The following is a 19640-nucleotide window of genomic DNA, read 5'->3' on the forward strand; positions in this document are numbered from 1 at the left end:
CTTCCATAGCCTCAAGTCGCCTCTCAACTTCCCCCTTAACTTACGGTACATAATATGTATGTACAGGCCCTGGACATAATGTGTCCTGTGGGGCCAATGGGCGAGACGTCAGGTCTGCACCCACTTCACCACTACCCTGTCTCTCAACTGACTCAGAGATTACAGGTGTGGTTATAAATGGCACAGGAAGGGCATGTCCCTGAATAGTGGTGATACTTTGGCACACACTGCAGGAACGGACAAAACTATCTATGTCCCGCCCCATCCCTGGCCAGAAAAAGTCAGCTCGGATACGGCCCTGGGTCTTCCTTTTGCCCATGTGATCCCCTGAGACTGAACAATGACCCCATTGTAACACTGCTAGGCGGTACTTGGCGGGAACGACAAACTGCAGTCGAACCTCGCCCTCGGGTGTTCGTGACTCACGGTAGAGCCGTCCTTGTTTACGAAGGAACTTGGCTCGACCTCCCCGTGAATACTGTACTTTATCACTCGACCCTTTTGTTTGCTCCGCACGGTAGCAAGTGTCAGGTCAGAATGTTGTTCTTGTACAACAAGTTGACTACACATCGGATCTTGCGGCGATTCAATGATCACTGGGGTGACACAGTCTGGAGCCTCAGTCATGGCTCGTGTTACCGCAGCAGCCGAAGTCTGAGTAGCGCCATCATCGGAGCAACTATCCTTGACTCCATTAATATTGCCTACTATAAAGTCAAATAGAGGCTCTGGCATGACAACCGCAAGTGTCGTACCAGTATAAAATGGAGATGCCACCTGGATACATGCCTCAGGGAACAATCTCACTGATCCATCAATAAGCTTTGCATGGATCTGTCGACCTGTATACTGCTCAGGCCGAACTAAACTCTGCTTAACAGAGCAACCTGAGGAACCATTGTCTCTCAGGACCTTCACAGGACTGCCTCCCACAAACCCTTGCTGAACAAGGAAGGTACTGTCGCCTGTGGGAGGGCCTGTGGAGGAAGCAGCTAGCCACTCATGAGGCTGCTGAATTGATGTGGCAAACATTGTGCCTTGAGAATTATAAGATGGAACATTGGCCATCTGTGGAGGGGGGTTCACTGTCACTGTGGGACTAGTGAACTGTGGGGAAGTACCCACACTGGTAGGGACGTGACCACCAGGCTGCTGCTGAGGAATGAAGGCTGCATTCGCTTCCTGCCTCTTTTGAGCTGGTGGTGAAAAAGTTTGTCCCGACGGTCGATTGCGTGGCTGATACTGCTGCTGGTTAGGGTACTTGTTGTACCTCTTCCACTCAGGTTTCTGAGTGTTTTGCCCCTGGTCCTTCCACTGCGGTTTGCTTGGACCTTGACCATTACTCTGAGAACGGCCTTGGTGCTGGGATTCAGTCTGAGACGGCTTCCCAGACTTGGCAGTATCTTTTCTGCTCCAGGTGTTTTGCTTACGAGCTTGATACCCGTATGCAGTAAAGAATGCGTCAGCCTTCTCTGCCATTTGGCTGGCATCTTTCACCTGGCAGATCTTAAGCTGTGCTATGAGCTCAGCAGGCCACGACCTCTCTAGCTGTGTACGCAGCATAAGGTCAATTATCCCCTCACGCGTGGAAGGAGTTTCATCTTTCTCCATCCACTCATTTAAGTAAGCTGTGAGACGATCAAGGAACTGAACAGCTGTCTCCTTGTCTTGGAGACGAGCTCGCATGAACTGAACTTTGGCGTCGTCTACTGTGAGACCATACGCCTTAATGAGTGCAGCTTTCATCATCTCATATGTGAGATTGTCTCCACGAATTCTGTGGAGAATATCGAGGGCAGGGCCCTCAAATAAACTAAGAAACTGAAGCCGCTTAGCTGCCTCATCCAGTTGATACATGTCTGCCATGTCCTCAAAACGAGCTATGTACGGCTCGATTCGCTCGCTTTCCTTGTATGAAGGAAGCTTGATGCGTGGGGTCGCCAGGACATGTGCAGGGAGAAAGCTCGTGGAGCTTGGACCAACTGCAGCAGACGTGTCTGAAGCCAAGGAATCTCGCTTGAGCTTCAGCACTTCAAGTTCATGTTTTTCTCGTGCTTCTCGCTCGGCACGTTCGTGTTCTCGTTGTTCCCGCTCGTATTCCCGTTGTTCCCGCTCGTATTCGCGCTCTTTCTCACGCTGCTCTTGTTCATAAGCACGCTATCTTTTACGTTCCTCACGCTGTTCTCGCTCGTATTCGCGCTGTTCTCGCTCGCATTCGCGCTGAATCTTACGGTCTTCACGGGCATCATTCTCGCGCTGCTGCTCCTGATTATGCCGTGAGAGTATATACTCTTTAATTTCGGTTGGGTCCGAAAGACCCATTTCTTTGGCTTCCTGTAAAAATACAGTAGTAGCCATGGCGCTAATTTATTAAGCAAAACCGAAATTGAGTACTGACTGCTTAGCGACGAATACTAATAAACACAAGTAAAGAGTACAGACACAAGCTAGTGGTGACCAGTCTTATCCAGTTAACTGGCAAAGAATAAATAAAAAATGTAAATGACTGGGAAGACTCAATAATAAACACAATGGGTACGGCGACTTCCCAGGAGCGAATAAAATCGTGTGGCGTTACCAAGAATAAACTAGAGTTAAGTACTCTATTGATTAATAAAGCAAAATTCACTTGCTAAATTAAGGGTAAACACCAGTAAGCTTGTGCCTATAAACTTTAATGATAAATACCTAAATATGAATGAGTGAGCACTATCTCGTGAATAGCTTTAGAGCTAGGAGTTAATATCCTGGAATGAGGTCCCCAATTGTCACGGGGTTTTTATAATATCACGGTAATTTTAAAATATATGCTTTAAATATTATTTAAATTGATAATAATATTCAATAATATTGAAGAGCAGAGACAATGGTTGTCTTGCTACATCAAGCAACGATTACTTTACGCTGACTTGCTAAGATTCTCTAAGAACGAGAATTTATAAACTTTCTCAACAGTACACAGCAGAGACTAATTACTCACAATTGCTGAATTACTGTACTGTTAGCCTCTGGAGAAAGTTACTTCACCCCTGACAATAAATAACTAATACTAATAATAATAACATCAGGTTCTTGCTGATGCATTAACTCCTGGCACAACGGATTTTAAGTTAATACAACAAGACTGGTCTAAGTACCAGTTATGAAAGCAAACGTTTATGCAAGCTAGGAGCTATATGGGAAATAAGCTTAATAATGGAGAAATGAAACAAGATTTTACTTTAAGCTCAAGGAAAAGAACTGTTAAATTTATTAATTACAAAAAATAAATTTAACGTTACAATTCAAATCAATTAAATGAGACGCACTCACTCACTCGCACAAAAGCTAAATACTTACGCCTAGGAAAAACACCTTAATTAAACTCTTATAACTAGGGAAATACAAGAAGGAAATACTATAGTCGATGAATGCTGCGTATCACCCAAGCTGAACTAGGATGGAAGTACTGAAGAACTGTGGAGTTTGGGTACTAGCTGACCTCACACTGCTCGCACAGGACCTCTCTCCGTCGCAGCAACAACTGGACTGAATTCAAATACATTGTATGGGCAGAACGCAAGGCGTGGCTAACGGTTGAGGGAAGCAGAGGCGAACGATAAAGAAACAATTGTATCGCTCAGTAGCGCACTTAGTGACGTGCATTAAATCGGTCACTTTTGAAAGTGACGAATGTTTTGAAAAGTATACTCCGAAAGGGAGGGAGAAACGGTTAGCTGAGCGATACACAGTGAGTTTTCCACTAATAGTTCGTGGCTTCTCACAAAACGGAAATGTCGCGAATTGATTCGTGACAATATACTCGTATTCTTATAATACTACTCATTTACATTTCTATTTACGTTCTCTATTTTATTTACGTTATTTACATTTCTATTTTATTTACACTGTGTTATGCACTGTCACTTGAAGTAACTTATAAAACTATTTTCCATTGTTCACGTATATTTACATTCATTACTTTCACTTGCTGTTTACACATTATTTACACATTATTTACAATTCCACTTGCACTGTTTTACTCAATAGAAAGATCGTAGTCACTCTTTTATCAATTGTCAGCCCTTTACCTCTTTCCACACGAGGTTTAGTAGGGGGTAAAGGTCAAAGGGCCCTTGCATGGGGGTGAAAAAAGGCTCTGAAGTCAGCAAGAGGATGAGCCGTACCTCCTCTTCGGAATCTGAGAGAGAACTGCTAGGAGGGCCGGCTCGGGTTGAGGCCTACTTGAGGGTTATTCAGCACTACCAACGTAGCTCTTGAAACAGCTAAGTTTAGCACTGATATGATTGGCAGGAAATCTAGACAATACATTATAAATTTGGTAGTTCCAGGTGAATGTAAATATCACTTAGGCTTCTCCCTTCCCTCCTTACATGTATATTTATTACGAAAATAGATTAGAGGCCTATTTAGGAGATATATAATCAGAGCTACCAATGTTAAATCTTGAAACAGCTTTGTGTAGCACTGATATGATTGGCAGGAAATCTAGACAATACATTATAAATTAGGTAGTTCCAGGTGAATGTAAATATCACTTAGGCTTCTCCCTTCCCTCCTTACATGTATATTTATTACGAAAATAGATTATACGGCATATTTCAAGGGGAAAAAAACAGCGAAAATTAGCGAACGAGTGCACGTGAGGTGTTGTCAGGTGATAATTAGCCAATTCCAGGTGTATGGCACTCTCACTTACCTTATTTCTTTCTTGTATATATTATTTGGTATAAGAATACGACATAGGGCTTATTTCAATGGATGAAATCAGTGAAAAATTCCAGGGAAGATTTACTTAGCGTAGCATGGCCGGGCAGGCGAGAGGATAGGGTAATGGAGGGGGGGTAGGGAGGGGAGTCAAGAACGGGGAGAAATGGCTAAATTGTCAACAATGGATGGGAGTACAGATGAGATTAGGAGTGCTGACTAGTGTTGGACATCGGCAGTACTGATAGATGATACAAGCCCCCACTTGGAAGCCCGGGTGAATTCAAAATAACACAGAATCACAAAAGCGACGCCCCGCGGTATGATCCCTTGCTCCCAAGCGTCACGAAAGTGACGCCCCGCGGTTAAGGGGTTAACTGGTATTCCGGTTGGTTGCTTTACCAGCTGCGTGAGATTAAACGATTTTGCAAACAGCTCTCACTCTAGATCAGCATCGTCAGTCCTGGCAGAATGCAATAATCATTCAACATTATGTATGTTAAAATCACCCAGAATGGTAATTTCAGTGCTAATGGCAAGGTTAAGGTTACTCAACTGTGTGGATAAGGAATCAAATACACTGGGTTCTGAAGAAGCATTGGGGGAACGATAGACTACACAGACATATTTGGTAATATTTTGACAATTTAGTTTATACGAAGGGTAATATGTCTTTACTTAACAATTTCACACTTTACGTTTACGTTTTAGTATCAGGCTATCTACTTAACTCCCCCCCTCTCTCTCTCTCTCTCTCTCTCTCTTAGCTGAAGAAAATCGTCTTGTGTTAGCAGGATTAAGAAGGAAAGAGAGGTGAGAGAGTTAGGAAGGAATCAGAGGTGAAAGAGTTAGGAAGGAATGAGAGGTAAGGGAATAATGAAGGAGTGGGAAGTGAGAGTAAGGAAGGAATGAGAGATAAGGGAGTTAGGAAGGAATGAGAGGTGAGGGAGCAAGGAAGTAATTAGAGGTGAGGGAGTTAGAAAGATGGGAAGAGAGTTTATTTGAAAGGGATGAGAACTGTAAGAATAACAAGGATCTGAAGAGTGGGAGAGGACGGGGTGAAGACAGAGTTTGAGAGGGGTGAGGAGGCAGGTAGCGGGAAGGAGGAGAGGTAGAGAACAGCCAGTGGGGTAAAAGAAGACGGGGGGGGGGGTTAGTGGACAGTAGCCAAGGGGTGTTGAGGGTTAGAGGACAGCTGAAGTTGGAGGAGCTGCTACGGGAGAGCAGAACCAGTTGAGATCCGTTTCAGATAACACCCACCCTGTCGAAGTCTTTACACTGAGGGTCCCTTTAAGCATCGCCACGCCAGTACCTACCGACATGTGATTGCTTCACTGGCTCGACACTCCTTAATAGTGTAGCAATCCCTTCAGTACGACAACGGCATAGTTTGATTCTTGCTACCGTCAGGCGATTTTATTGTAGTTAGCAAAGCCTCTTGTGCAAAGCCGATGAGGGAGGCTGTCTATATTTCTGTTATTAAAAGGTGTATCACATAAAGCTGAAAAAAATAGTGTGACACCTGAAAGACTGTAATAAAAAAAATAGCAACATGTTAAGAAGTTCATGGCAAGCTGAATAAAATAGCCTAGTGACAGCAAGAATAAAAACATACATAAAGACATCATCGCACTGATAGGAGTTAACAAGATTTGACAGCCACGTCCCTCGGAGTACAGTACTTTCTTGTGTGGGAGCTGGAGTACACTTTATAAAAGGGTTAGTTCTTTATCATGAGGGGAACTTTCTTGCTTTGCTATCCTCATCTTCACCTCACAGAAACAGATATCACAGTACACTCTTCTTAACAGGCTAGAAAGGACTATCATTTCTCTTTGACTGTTTGCCTTTCTTTGTACTCCGTCGTACTCCCTCAGTAAGCAGGAATATCCAGAGCCATATCCATCCTGCCACTGTACCCGACATTCCACAGCACGGGTATAACGAAGCCGGGTCAGGTCGGTACCTTTATCACTGAGGCCTGAGGGTACGTACCGCGTGATCCCTAGGTGTCACCATCATGAAAGGAGTGAGGTGAAGGAGGAGGGGAAGGAAGGAAGGGGGCGAAGTAGCGGAGGGAAGGGGGTATGACAGTGTGAGGTGAGAGGAGATGGTAATAGAGAGGATAACAGCAAAGGCGAAAGGACAACGAGAGAAAAAGGGGTGTGAGATGGAAGGAAAGAGATGAAAAGGGGGATAGGTGTACAATGAGAGGTGGGGGAGAGGGAGGTAGGGGAATAGGATAGAAGGAAGAGGAGAGGTGAAAGAGTAGGGAGATGGATAGAACTGGAAAGGTGTGAGAGGACGGAGGTAGAGGTGAGAGGGGTACAAAGGAAAGCTAGGGACGTGAGGAAGAATCAGGGGGAAAGGAACAGAGACGGAAGGAGAGGGAAGGGATAGAGAAAAGGGAGTGGGAGAGGAGGATAAAGGGGGGAAAGGACGAGAAAGAAGGAAAGTGGATGGGTGAGAAAGCAAGTGAAAGGGAGGGAAAAGGTAAGAGGGTAAGAGGGCAGAAGGTGTGAGATAGAGGTGAGGAGAGGAAGGCGAAAAGAGAGATGGGAGTAGGGGTGAGAGGATAGGGCAGCGATTTTCAACTATACTTCTTTCGCAGCAAGAAGTCCGTTCAGGGTGTGGCAAAAGTTGGAATTTCCCCGAGTGCGACGTTGCCATTTTGACCACCAATTATCGGATTATCACTCTGTCTCCCTACCTACCCCCATCCCACCTTTTTCTCTCTCCCCCTCTCTCTCTCTCTCTCTCTCTCTCTATCTATCTATCTATCTATTGCCAGACGCCTCAATCCCGTTTGGGGTGGCCACAAACAAATCGCCTCCAAGTCGCCCTGTCCCCCGCCATCTCACTGCCCTGCTCTCAACTCACACCCCCCTCTCTCATATACCTCTCCACCCCATCCCTTCAACTCATCCTCGGCCTCCCCCTCCCTCTTCCCCCTTCCACCTCACTCACATACACTCTCTTCGTCAGTCTTTCACCCTCCATCCTCTCCACATGACCAAACCACCTCAGTGTGTTCCTCATAACGCTTCCTATCACATCCACATCCACACCACAACGTTCCTTTATATCCTCATTCGTCAGCCTGTCTCTCCATGTGACTCCACAGGCTCCTCTGAAATAACTCATTTCCACTGCTCTCACTCTCGACTTGTGTCCTTCCAACAACGTCCAAGATTCACTTCCGTACGTTATAGTTGGTATCACAATACTGTCATGTAGTAACTTTTTCACTTCCATGCTCACTTCCCTGTTTCTTATCACTGCTTTCAAAGAACCAGCAACCTTTCTTCCCTGCTGTACCCTTTCAAGCACTTCACCCTCCAAACCTCCATCCTTACTCATCACACTACCCAAGTACTTAAACGTACTCACATTTTCCAATTCCTCACCATCCAACCTCGCTGTACATTCACTGACTTCACCTCTCTCGAAGACCATCACTTTACTCTTCCCTACATTCACCTTTAGATTCCGTTTCTTACACACTCTCCCAAACTCATCCACCAAGCCTTGCAGCTCCCCTTCGTCTTCACTCAACAACACAGTATCATCTGCAAACAACAGTACAGGGAGTTTCCAAACACTATCCTCTCTCACCAGGGCCACTCCAGCATCCACTACCCAACCTTGTACCTCTTTTATTACCCCATCCATGTACACATTGAACAACCATGGAGACATGACACATCCCAGTTTCAACCCAACTTTCAAAGAGAAAAATTCACTTAGTTCACCATCCACACGCACTGCAGCCTTCGCACCATCGTACATACTCTTCACAGCATTCAAAAACTTCCCATCTACTCCATATATTCTTAACACTTTCCACAATCCTTGTCTATCCACCCTGTCATATGCTTTCTCCAAATCCATGAAAGCCGCATGCAACTTCTTTCCCTTCTCTAGAAACTTTTCCACTAAAGATCTAAGAATGAATATCTGATCTACACAACCTCTTCCCTTCCTAAGGCCTCCCTGTTCTTCTGCAACTAATTTCTCTGTTCTTTCTCTAACTCTGTCAATAAGTATCCTACCATACACTTTTCCTATTATACTAAGAAGACAAATGCCCCTATGATTACCACACACTTCTTTTTCCCCTTTTCCTCTGTACAGTGGAATAATTATACCTGACTTCCAATCCTCCGGAACTCTACCTTCCTCCCAGGCCAATCTGCACATCTTCCACATCCATTCTACCACTATCTCTCCCCCATGCTTCAGCATTTCACCACACACTCCATCAATTCCTGGGGCTTTCCCCAATTTAACGTTCTTCATTGCTTCCACAACTTCTATCCTATTGATTTCTTCCTGTCTTCTCACCTCCCTCCTTCTCCCAGCCATTCCCCAGCCACTTATACTCGCATTACTTTCATCCTCTATGTTCAACAATTCCTTAAAGTGTTCTCTCCATCTGCTCAATTTTTCTCCCTTCTCCACTAGTAATCTACCATTTTTATCTTTCACTCCCCTGCTAACTTCACTTCCACCCTGTCTTACTCTTTTCACCTCTTTCCAGAACATTTTCTTACAGTCCCTCCACTTTACACTCAATTCCTTAAAAATTCCTCATCCACTCTCTTCTTGCTCTCTCTTACTAATCTTTTCACCTCTCTCTTTCTTTCTACATATAACTCTCTCTTCTGCCTCTCAACTTCTTCCACGCCCCTATTTCTCATCCATTCATTGTATGCTTTCTTCTTTTGTGCCACAGCCTGTTTCACCTCTTCAGTCCAGCACGCTGTTCCTTGCACCCTCCTCTGTCTTCTCTTCCTTCCACACACCACATCACTTGCTGCACACATTTCTTCTGTAAATATCCTACACATACCTTCCACGTCTCCCATCTGCTCCAATTCATATTTGCCCAATCGTTCCTCCACTTCTCTCTTATACTCTGCCTTTTTCTCATCCTCTTGTAACCTTTCCACTCTACTTGCAACTACTCCTTCCTCTCGTCTTTCCCTTCTTCTATTCCTCCATCGTACTTGAAATCTAATTCTGGCCACCACCAAGTAATGGTCAGAAAGTCCACTCCCCCAACCTCTATAAACTCTTGCATCCATTACACATCTTCGCATCCTTTCATCCACACACACATAATCAATCATTGCCTTCCTTTCATTCAGTTCGCCACCCACCCTTCTCATCACTCGCCATGTATACCTGTGGATCATTTTATGCCTGAAGAGGGTATTGGCTATCACCAACCCCCTCCCAGCACAAATGTCCACTAACGCACTCCCATTCTCATCTGTCTCAGCAGGCACACCCCACTCACCAACTATTCCATCCACCTTCACATTCCCAACTTTACCATTCATATCACCAATCAAAAACACTCTTTCATTCCTTCCAAACTTTTCCATGCACACTTCTACATTTGTCCAGAACTCTTCTCTCATTCTTCTAGCATGATCTTGTGTTGGCGCATACACATACACAATCGCTCACATTTGTATTCCAACTTTCAATTTTACCCACACAATCCTTGACCCAACTGATCCATACTGTCTTATGCTCCTCTTCCATCTTTTACTCACAACTATACATACTCCTTCCTTTGCCCTCTCATTCTCATCTATTCCTGCACATATACCCCATCCATACTCCCATTCTCTCACATTTTCTCCTCTCCATTTTGTTTCAGTTATTCCACATACATCCACTTTCGCACCTTCAAGCACCTGGACAATCTCTCTCTCTTTCACCTCATCATTCGCTCTCTCTCTCTCTCTCTCTCTCTCTCTCTCTGTCTATATATATATATATATATATATATATATATATATAGAGAGAGAGAGAGAGAGAGAGAGAGAGAGAGAGAGAGAGATTTATATATATATACTGTATATATATATATATATATATATATATATATATATATATATATATATATTGTATATATTTATTATTTATTTTCAACTTTTTTTCCACACCACCTATGAGGTAAAAGTCTAGGCGCGTTATATTTTCAAGAGGTTTCCCCTGTAGGCCTAATCCTCTCTCTGATCTTTAATCATAATCTTCTTCGTCATCAGAACTTTCTGTTATATTGACGACGAATGACTCTACAAAATGTTCAGCTGCTATGTCTTGTTGTGCATCTTCATCTTGTACTTGTTCGGCATGTCGCACTACTTCCATCCAACTTTGTGGTGTGATAAGACTCAGAGCCTCTTTGACAAGAACTTTAAGGTTAGCCATTTTAAAGGTGTTCTTCTTGGCTATATGAGTCTTCACCTGAGCCCAAATGAGCTCAATCGAGTTATATTGACAGTGGTATGGTGGTAATCTCAAAACCCGATGCCCTGCTTCTTCCGCAATCTTGTTGATTACGTAGGTTGTGGTGATATCCAACTTCTTGGCAAGCTCATGCAGCTCTGCTTTAGATAAGTTGTCTTGGGGCTGCACTCCCTTCTTTATCAGCCAGTCCCGCAAGTCCGATTTTCTCCATGATGAAGTAGGAATTTTTTCAAGCTTGACAGAATGATTGGAAGCGTTATCCATCACGATTGCCGAGTTTGGTGAAATGTTTGGAAGCAACTGATTCCTGAACCATTCCTCAAGAAGTGTTGAGTTCATCTGGTTATGATAATCCCTGTCGTTTTTGGCTTGGAACACTAACTCGACATTGTCTACAAAGCCATTTTTCGTTCCAGCATGAAGAATGATCAGACGACTTCCTTTTCCTGTTGGCTGTCGTACTCCAGTGGCTTGTGGTGATGTGGTGTCTGTCCAACATTTTCCAACCATGTAATTTTGGTTCACCCAAGTCTCGTCCAAACACGATATTACGGGAGGACTGTCTTACTGGCTTTATTTCTCGCAAAAACTTTGTGCGAGCAGCCACAACATCATTCCTCTCCATAAGGAATTTGCAGCCATTAACCTTGGCATATTTGAAGCCAATCTCCTGCAGAATCTTGTGAAGGGAGGTTATGCCGCCACTGAGGGATATTTTTGCCTTAAGGTCTTCTTGAATTCTTTGCAGTTGGGATTTCATGCCTTTCATAAAATCCTAAGACTATTCTTCTTATTGCACTTTTATCAAAATCGTCAAGACTCGTAACAGGTGCAGCACATTTCCTCTTCCGTGGTGATAAAAACATAGGCCGTTCTGGTGACGTCAGTGTCCATTTCAAGCAAATTCGCTGAACTGTTTTCTCGGAAACGTTGGTGGCTTTTGCAGTGCGAGCAGATGCTTTTGAAGGCAGGATTATAAATCCATTACAAGCCTTTTCTTCTGAGAAATACTTGTTAACATTGTATATCAACTCCTTTTCCCTGGTATGCAGCACTCTCGAGCGGGAGCAGGTGGGAGTTGTGGGACCTTCCATCCTGGGTGGTGGCTAGACAGGGAGTGACCCTGGGTCCCTAGCCGACCTCGGCGTGGCAACATGGGAAAAAAGCACCGCCAAGTGTCATAGAATTCATTCAAATCGTTGTTATAATTCTAAAAAGTGATACTCAATGTACTATATAGCTTCCTTTACTATATACAGAATATAAAAAACAATTTCAAATAGCACATAGATGGGAAATAAGAGAGAGAGAGGCATGTACTACGGTTGATTTGGCAGCATCCCTAGAGGTGATTCACCAGGTGGGCCCCACCCTGAACGGACTTCTTGCGGTGAAAGGACTTTAATGTGACGCGGCACATCAGTGTGCCGCGAAGCATCCGTAGGTGTGCCGCAGGAGTTTAAAAATCATTTGGGCAGCATTTTAAAAATTAGCATTTGGATACGTTTTGACATCAATGGTAGTTTTATGGAGCGCATTAAACTCATGTTTTTTCAATGTTGCAATGAAAAAATAAACGTGTTGTTCATTAAAGGCCCAAATGATAGCTTTAAATTCTCTCCTGAATTCCGCAGTGTAAAAACGCAAATATGCACAACACTTTCAAATTCTTTCGAAAACCATGACAAGCAATATACTTTTGGCTTTAAAATCAATAAATTATTATTATTATTATTTTTTTAATTATGAACACACTCTTACCATTCATTTTCTTTTAAATGATCAAATCTATCCTTAAATTTTTTTTTTCTTTATGCGAGGAAGAAGGAACCAAAGGCCATGAGCCCGCAGTTTAACAGTTCCCTCCAAGAGAAAAACAAAATACAATAGAGAGCCAAATTCAAGATCCGATCATTTTGCGATGCCTGGACACACTGCGTTTGAAAGACTGGAGATCATAGGCAGCAGGAAATACAGACAGAGGGAGACAGTTCCAGAGCTGACCTGTTGCATAAATGAAAGACTGGGAGTAACGGTTAACTCTTGCATTAGAGAATTGGACAGAAAAGGGATGAGAGTTTGCTGCCAGACGGGTGCTATGCGCCCGTCGTAGAGGTGGAGGAATGCAAGCAGACAGTTCAGAGGAGCAGTGACCATTAAAGTAGCGATAGAAAAGAGATAAAGATGCAACAGTGCAGCGAAGAGACAGAGGTTGAAGGGAGTCAGTAAGAGGAGGAGAGTTAATGAGATGAAAAGCCTTTGACTCCACCCTATTGAGAAGAGCTGTATGTGGGGAGCCGCCCCACACATGAGAGTTGTACTCCACACAGGGGCAGATAAAACCCCTGTATAGAGTTAACAATTGTGCAGGGGTAAAAAAAAAGCGGAGTCGGCTTAGCACATCCAATCTCTTGGAAGCAGATTTTACAAGAGATGTAATATGATCTTTCCAAGATAAGTCCCGAGTAAATGAAACCCCAAGCATGTTCAAGGATGATGCAGGATTAAGCTGAATATTATTAAACATTAGTGGGTATACCTGTGGAAGATTTTGTCGGGTTGATAGGTGTAAGAACTGAGTCTTAGATGCATTAAAGACAACTATATTATTTTTACCCTAGTCAGAGATACGAGCCAAGTCAGACATTAGGTGTGCCATAGCCTCAATCGGTGGCTCAATCGGTAGAGAGGTGGCCTGCAGTCCTAACGGACCCAGGTTCGAATCCCGGCTGGGGCAGGGAACAGTTTAAGGATTTGAATTTCATTAAATCAGGCTTTACTGATCTACCAGAAGACCCGCCGACATGTCGTAAAAATACCCCCACTAATACCAATACACCAGTCCTGTATGAGACAGCCCTAGCATGTATTCAATATGGACGGTGGGTGTTAGCACCGAAGTGGTGACATGTAGAGGTGTATGGTATGCAGAAGGACTGCTGGGCCTTGATAGCAGGCTGTGAAGCCTATGCCCAGAGTCGGACACAAAAAAAAAAAAAAAAAAAAAAAAAAAGATGGGCGTTGCGGGAACCGAATGGAAAGGTGAAGGGTGGAGTCATCAGCGTATGAGTGGATAGGGTTAGATGTACAGCTTAGAAGATCATTGATGAATAAAAGGAAGAGAGTTGGTGATAGGACAGAGCCCTGAGGAACACCACTGTTGATAGATCTAGTAGACGATGGCCGTCTACAACAGCGGTTATAGAACGACCAGAAAGGAAGCTAGCGATGAAGGCACAGATAGAAGGATAGAAACCGTAGGAGGGCAGTTTGGAAATTAAAGATTTATGCCAGACTCGATCGAAAGCCTTTGAGATGTCAAGTGCAATGGCAAAGCTTTCGCTAAAGTCCCGAAAGGAGGATGACCAGGAGTCTGAAAGGTAGGTGAGAAGATCGCCAGTGGAGCGTCCCTGACGGAACCCATACTGACGATCGGAAAGGAGGTTGTGATAGGAAAGATGCCTTAAGATTTTTCTATTAAGAATTGACTCGAAAACTTTTGAAATACAGGACGTTAAAGCAATTGGACGATAGTTGGAGGGTTGGGAGTGGTCACCCTTCTTTGGGACTGGCTGAATGAGAGCAAACTTCCAGCAAGAAGGAAAGGTACAAGTTGACAGACAAAGGCGAAAGAGTTTGCCTAGGCAGGGTGTAAGCACAGAAGCACAGTTCTTGAGAACAACAGGAGGGACCCCATCAGGCCCATATGCCTTGTTAGTACAGAGGCACGTGATGGCAGAAAATACATCAAATGAAGAAATTTTAATGTCAGCCATGAGGAAGTCAGAGGGGGAAGTGATGGAGGAACAGCACCAGAATCGTCTAAGGTGGAATTGGAGGAGAAAGTCTGTGCGAAGAGATCTGCTTTATCAGTAGAAGAAATCGTTATGGAGCCATCAGAGTAGAAAAGAGGAGGGAAGGATGATGAGGTAAAGTTGTTAGAAAGATTTTTGGCAAGGTGCCAGAAGGAGAGGGAAGAATTCGAGTTGGAGAGTTGAGAGCATTTAGTATGAATGTAATTAATTTTAGTAGAGTGAAGAACAGACTTAGCACGATTCCGGGCAGAAACGTAAAGATGATGTGATTCAGGGGTGGGTTGGCTCCAGTACCTTTTGTAGGCCCTCTCCTTGTTGCGGACAGCATGATTAAACCAAGGCTTTCTTGCGTTAGTCAAAGGATATGAGAAAGGAATGTATGCTTCCATGCCCGAGAGAATAACCTCCGTAATGCGCAAGGCACACCCAGTTGGCTCCCAGCCATGCAAGCAATAATCATTCCAGGGAAAATCAAAGAAGTACTGCCTGAGGGCCTCCCAGTCCGCGGCTCCAAAATGCCACAGTCGACGTTTCGCTGGAGGGTCCACAGGCCGTACTGGAGTGATAGGACAGATTAAGTTAATAAGGTTGTGATTGGAGGAGCCCAACGGAGAGAAAAGATTAGCAGAGTAAGCAGAAGGATTAGTTGTGAGGAAGAGGTCAAGTATGTTGGAGCTCTCTCCAAGGCGGTCAGGGATATGGGTAGGGTGCTGTACAAGCTGCTCTAGGTCATTAAGGATAGAAAAGATGTAGGCTTGTTCACCAGGTGGATCCGTGAAAGGAGAGGAGAGCCAAAGGTGGTGGTGAACATTGAAATCTCCAAGAATGGAGATTTCAGAGAAAGGAGAAATGGATAGAATGTGTTCCATCGTAGAAGTAAGATAGTCGAAGAATTTTTGGTAGTCAGTAGAATTAGGGGATAAGTAAACAGCACAGATATATTTAGTCAGAGAATGACAGGAAAGCCGAAGCCAGAGTGTGGAGAATTCAGAAGAATCAAGTTCAGGAACACGAGAGCAAGATAAGTCGTTGCGTATGTATACACAACAGCCGCCTTTGGCTTTGAAATGAGTATAGAGAAAGTAGGAGCATACAGAAAAGGGTTTGCTGTCAGTTGCCTCAGACAGCTGAGTCTCTGATAGAAAAAGAAGGTGAGGTTTAGAGGAGGAGAGGTGGTGCTCAACAGAGCGAAAGTTAGAGGAAAGGCCGCGAATGTTGCAGAAATGAAGAAGAAGAGAGTCAGACAGTGGTTCCAGGCACCTCGAGTCGTCACCGGGGGAGGGGCAGATGGTGGGGGCATTTATGATCCCCCCCCCCCCTGGGGACTCCGAGGCTTGATGAATCGACGCCATTTTTGGTGAATTTGGAATAGGAAGTGTAGTGTGTACTGTGCATGTAGTTTGGTGAAGATAGTTAGAGAAATTTGTACTGATGGTTTGCCTCGAACATTTTAGTCCCTGGCTCACTGTGCTATGAGATGAAAAAGGTTGAAATTCACTGGGATAGGGGAAGGAAGATGGGTTAGAAGGATGCGAAATGTGAGAGGAGGAACAGTAGCAAAAATTAAATCGTCTGGCAGTACCGTGACAATAATAAACCGTCTGACGGTGGAAGGAATATAATGAGTCTGAACGACAAGAATTAAATCAAATTAAGAAGGACAAAATGGAAAGAAAACTGCGTAGGATAAAGGGAAACAGAAACGAGGAGAAGAAAACAATAACATTGAGGATGAAAAAGGGTCGATGAATAGAAACAAAATAAACGAGGAAAAAGGGAAACAAAAATAGGAGAGATGGAGATGGAAAAAAAAATATAAATAATGAAGAACGAAAGTGAAAAGAATGTGCAAGACGGGCTGGGATCGTGGAGGTTGGCAAAACAAAGCTGTGATAAGTACTCCCTGTGAAGATGGATGTTGTAAGTTGGATGGTATGATTGAGGTGAAGGATTAACTCGTAATTTTCTCTTGGAATAAGAGGACAGTAATCAACTGTCGTTTTCATACACTTGACTCCTTGAGACAGAAAGAGAGAGAGAGAGAGAGAGAGAGAGAGAGAGAGAGAGAGAGAGAGAGAGAGAGAGAGAGAGAGAGAGAGATTAATATTAAATAAAATAAAAAACGCTAGCATGCAGCCTAACATAGGGAGCAAGGTTAACCTATTTAATTGGGGACATACTTTTGACTTTAATCGTTTTATTACCATACGATTTTCTTCAGCTTAGGGGTGACTTACAGGTAGTTTTAATTTATCCCTTCATTACACAGCTCTCATGAAGCCCAGTAATATTGTCTCAGGATAGGAGGAGCAATTCAATAAAGTATGTCAAAGAATTCAGTGGGTTAAGCTACCATGGGCCAGGAGACCGACTTACTTCCCTTGTAAAATTTTACTCGACAGTAAAAATATCCAGTCTTGAAGGTTCGAACCGTCGCGCATATAAAGCAGGTAAACAAGCAATAACACACAATCCTATATTTCTCCCTTTGGACTTTAGATGATGCGTAGCGTAGGAAGGTTCGATGTTAATTGCAGCAGTCCAGATCACCTATGCACCAGGAGACCACCCTATATCCCTGGGAGCATGTCCATGACAGGAAAACTTCTAGCCACTCCTCGGATTTCCCTTACCCTCCTTCCCAAGACTGGTGCAAGTACTGTATATATATATATATATATATATATATATATATATATATATATATATATATATATATATATATATATATATATATATATATATATCCATCCATCATCCAATCCTACATTGCCCCATGAGGAGTGTAGGAGCCCGGGGCTAAGCAGTTTGTCCCGACATTTAAGATGACAGTGACCAGCCTCACTCATCCCTGAGTGACATTACATGAGCAATCAACCCCAACCACCCCTTGGATATAAACCTTCAACGGCTCAATCCGATTGGAATGCAATAATTACCCACTAATCCACCAGGCGCCAATATTTGGTTATATGGTTACCTCCCAGCGTAGTAAATCGTTTCCTGGTGTACAGGAAACCAAGGCCAATAAGACTAGTCTTATTGGCCTTGCAGGAAAGCATTTGGCTTGACACTCAGGGTAGAGTCACCCACAGGCAGAAGGAAGAGGAAAGAATGAAGGAAAGAAAGACAGAAGAGGGGCTGTAAAGTCACCCGTAGGCAGAAGGACAAGGAAAGAATGCAGGAAGAAAGACGGAAGAGGATGGAAGGAAAGAAGGATGGTGGAGAGGAAAGGGCAGACACCCGACAGCAGCACTACATCGAGTGAGTGGATGGTGAGAGCCCCCACCTACCACAAATTATATATATATATATATATATATATATATATATATATATATATATATATATATATATATATATATATATATATATATATATATATATATATACTGTACAGAATATACTATATATATATATCATCATCATCCGGACCTCCTTTCCCACCCAAGGGCAGGGTGAGGAGTAGCAATGTCCAGACAGCCCAAATTTGCCCAATCCAATGGGCCACGCTTCCAATCAATCATCATTCAAGCCCCCGGAATCCTGGCTCTATCAGATATGCCATAAACATTCACCACGTTCTGTAGCTTCACATAATCGTATCCGATTGAGTCAATCCGGACGCTGCCACGTTAAAAAGGGGTGCCAAAATCCCTGATCATGCACTTTTCATCACAACATTCATCCAGCCAGCTCGATCCCTTGTCCGTTTCCTAGCCTCACCGACTTCCAAACCTCTCTTCCTCACACAATCATCCACCATATCTCTCCACCTTCTCCTTGGCCTACCTCGCCTCCTCCCTCCTTCAAATTAGCTCAGATATACCTTTTTCACCACTCTATTGTTATCCATTCTCTCCACATGACCATACCATCTCAGTACACTCTCCTCGATTCTGGTGTCCACCGACTTCCTCACTCCACACCTTTCACACGAATCACGCTATTTCGTGTCCTATCCACCCTCTGTACTACACATACATTCCTCAGCAGTCCCATCTCCACTGCTCTTACTCTTGACTTTTCATTTTCATGCCACATCATAGTCTCAGATCCATATGTTAAAGTTGGCACTAACACTCCTTCATATAAGCCTCGTGCAGCTGCAACACCCAGCTTTTGTTTCCACCAGCTACTCTTCTTCCTTGTGTCACTCTACTTTCAACTTCTTTTGCACATTTTCTTCTCTTTTCTATCACTGTACCCAGGTATTTGAACTCTGACCAGTTCCAGTCTCTCCCCATTCACTGTAACATCACACTGGGAGTCACCTTCTGTCTCAGTAACCATCACTTTACTCCTATCTACATTTACTCTCAAGGCACGACGCTCACAGACATCAGCATAACTCTGCACTAGCCTACGAAGTTCTTGTCCGGTACTTGCAAGCAGTGCTGCATCATCACCATACAGCAAATTTGAGATGTTTCATCCATCACCATTCATTACCAACGCCATCCCTCTATCCATAGCTCGTGTTTTTACTTCTCTCATCACCCCATCCATGTATGTACTGAACAACCATGGTGACATCACACAACCTTGTCACAAACCCACACCTATCGTGAACCATTTACTTAGATGCCCATTAACCCTTACACATGCTTTGCTAACATCATAAAAACTCTTGACAGCACCTAACAGCTTACCATCTACTGTACACCGTACATGCACAAAACTTTCCACAATCCCTCTCTGTCTATTTTGTCGTATGCTTTTTCCAGATCCATGAATGCCATAAACACTTGATGGTCTTTCTCACAAGCCTTCTATGCTATCTGTCTCACCACAAATACTTGATCCACACATCCCCTTGTACTCCTAAATCCACCCTGTTCATCACTCACT

At 43.7% G+C, this 19640-nt stretch overlaps 1 protein-coding gene across 1 annotated transcript; it reads right to left on the reverse strand.

Annotated features, from left to right (window-relative positions):
* Nucleotides 1–10743: 10743 nt before the first annotated feature.
* LOC145393343 (uncharacterized) lies at nt 10744–11313 on the reverse strand. The gene has a single exon (XM_080267443.1). The coding sequence runs from the start codon at nt 11311–11313 to the stop codon at nt 10744–10746; it is 570 nt and encodes a 189-aa protein (XP_080123569.1).
* Nucleotides 11314–19640: the final 8327 nt, after the last annotated feature.

The sequence above is a fragment of the Coenobita brevimanus genome, chromosome 24, assembly GCF_032717465.1.
Source record: "Coenobita brevimanus isolate Jiangsu-jjx chromosome 24, ASM3271746v2, whole genome shotgun sequence".
NCBI lineage: Eukaryota > Metazoa > Arthropoda > Malacostraca > Decapoda > Coenobitidae > Coenobita > Coenobita brevimanus.

Bases quoted from the DNA above. Each gene is read 5' to 3' on its own strand.
- LOC145393343 (XM_080267443.1), bottom strand. From the start codon at position 11,313: ATGAACTCAACACTTCTTGAGGAATGGTTCAGGAATCAGTTGCTTCCA.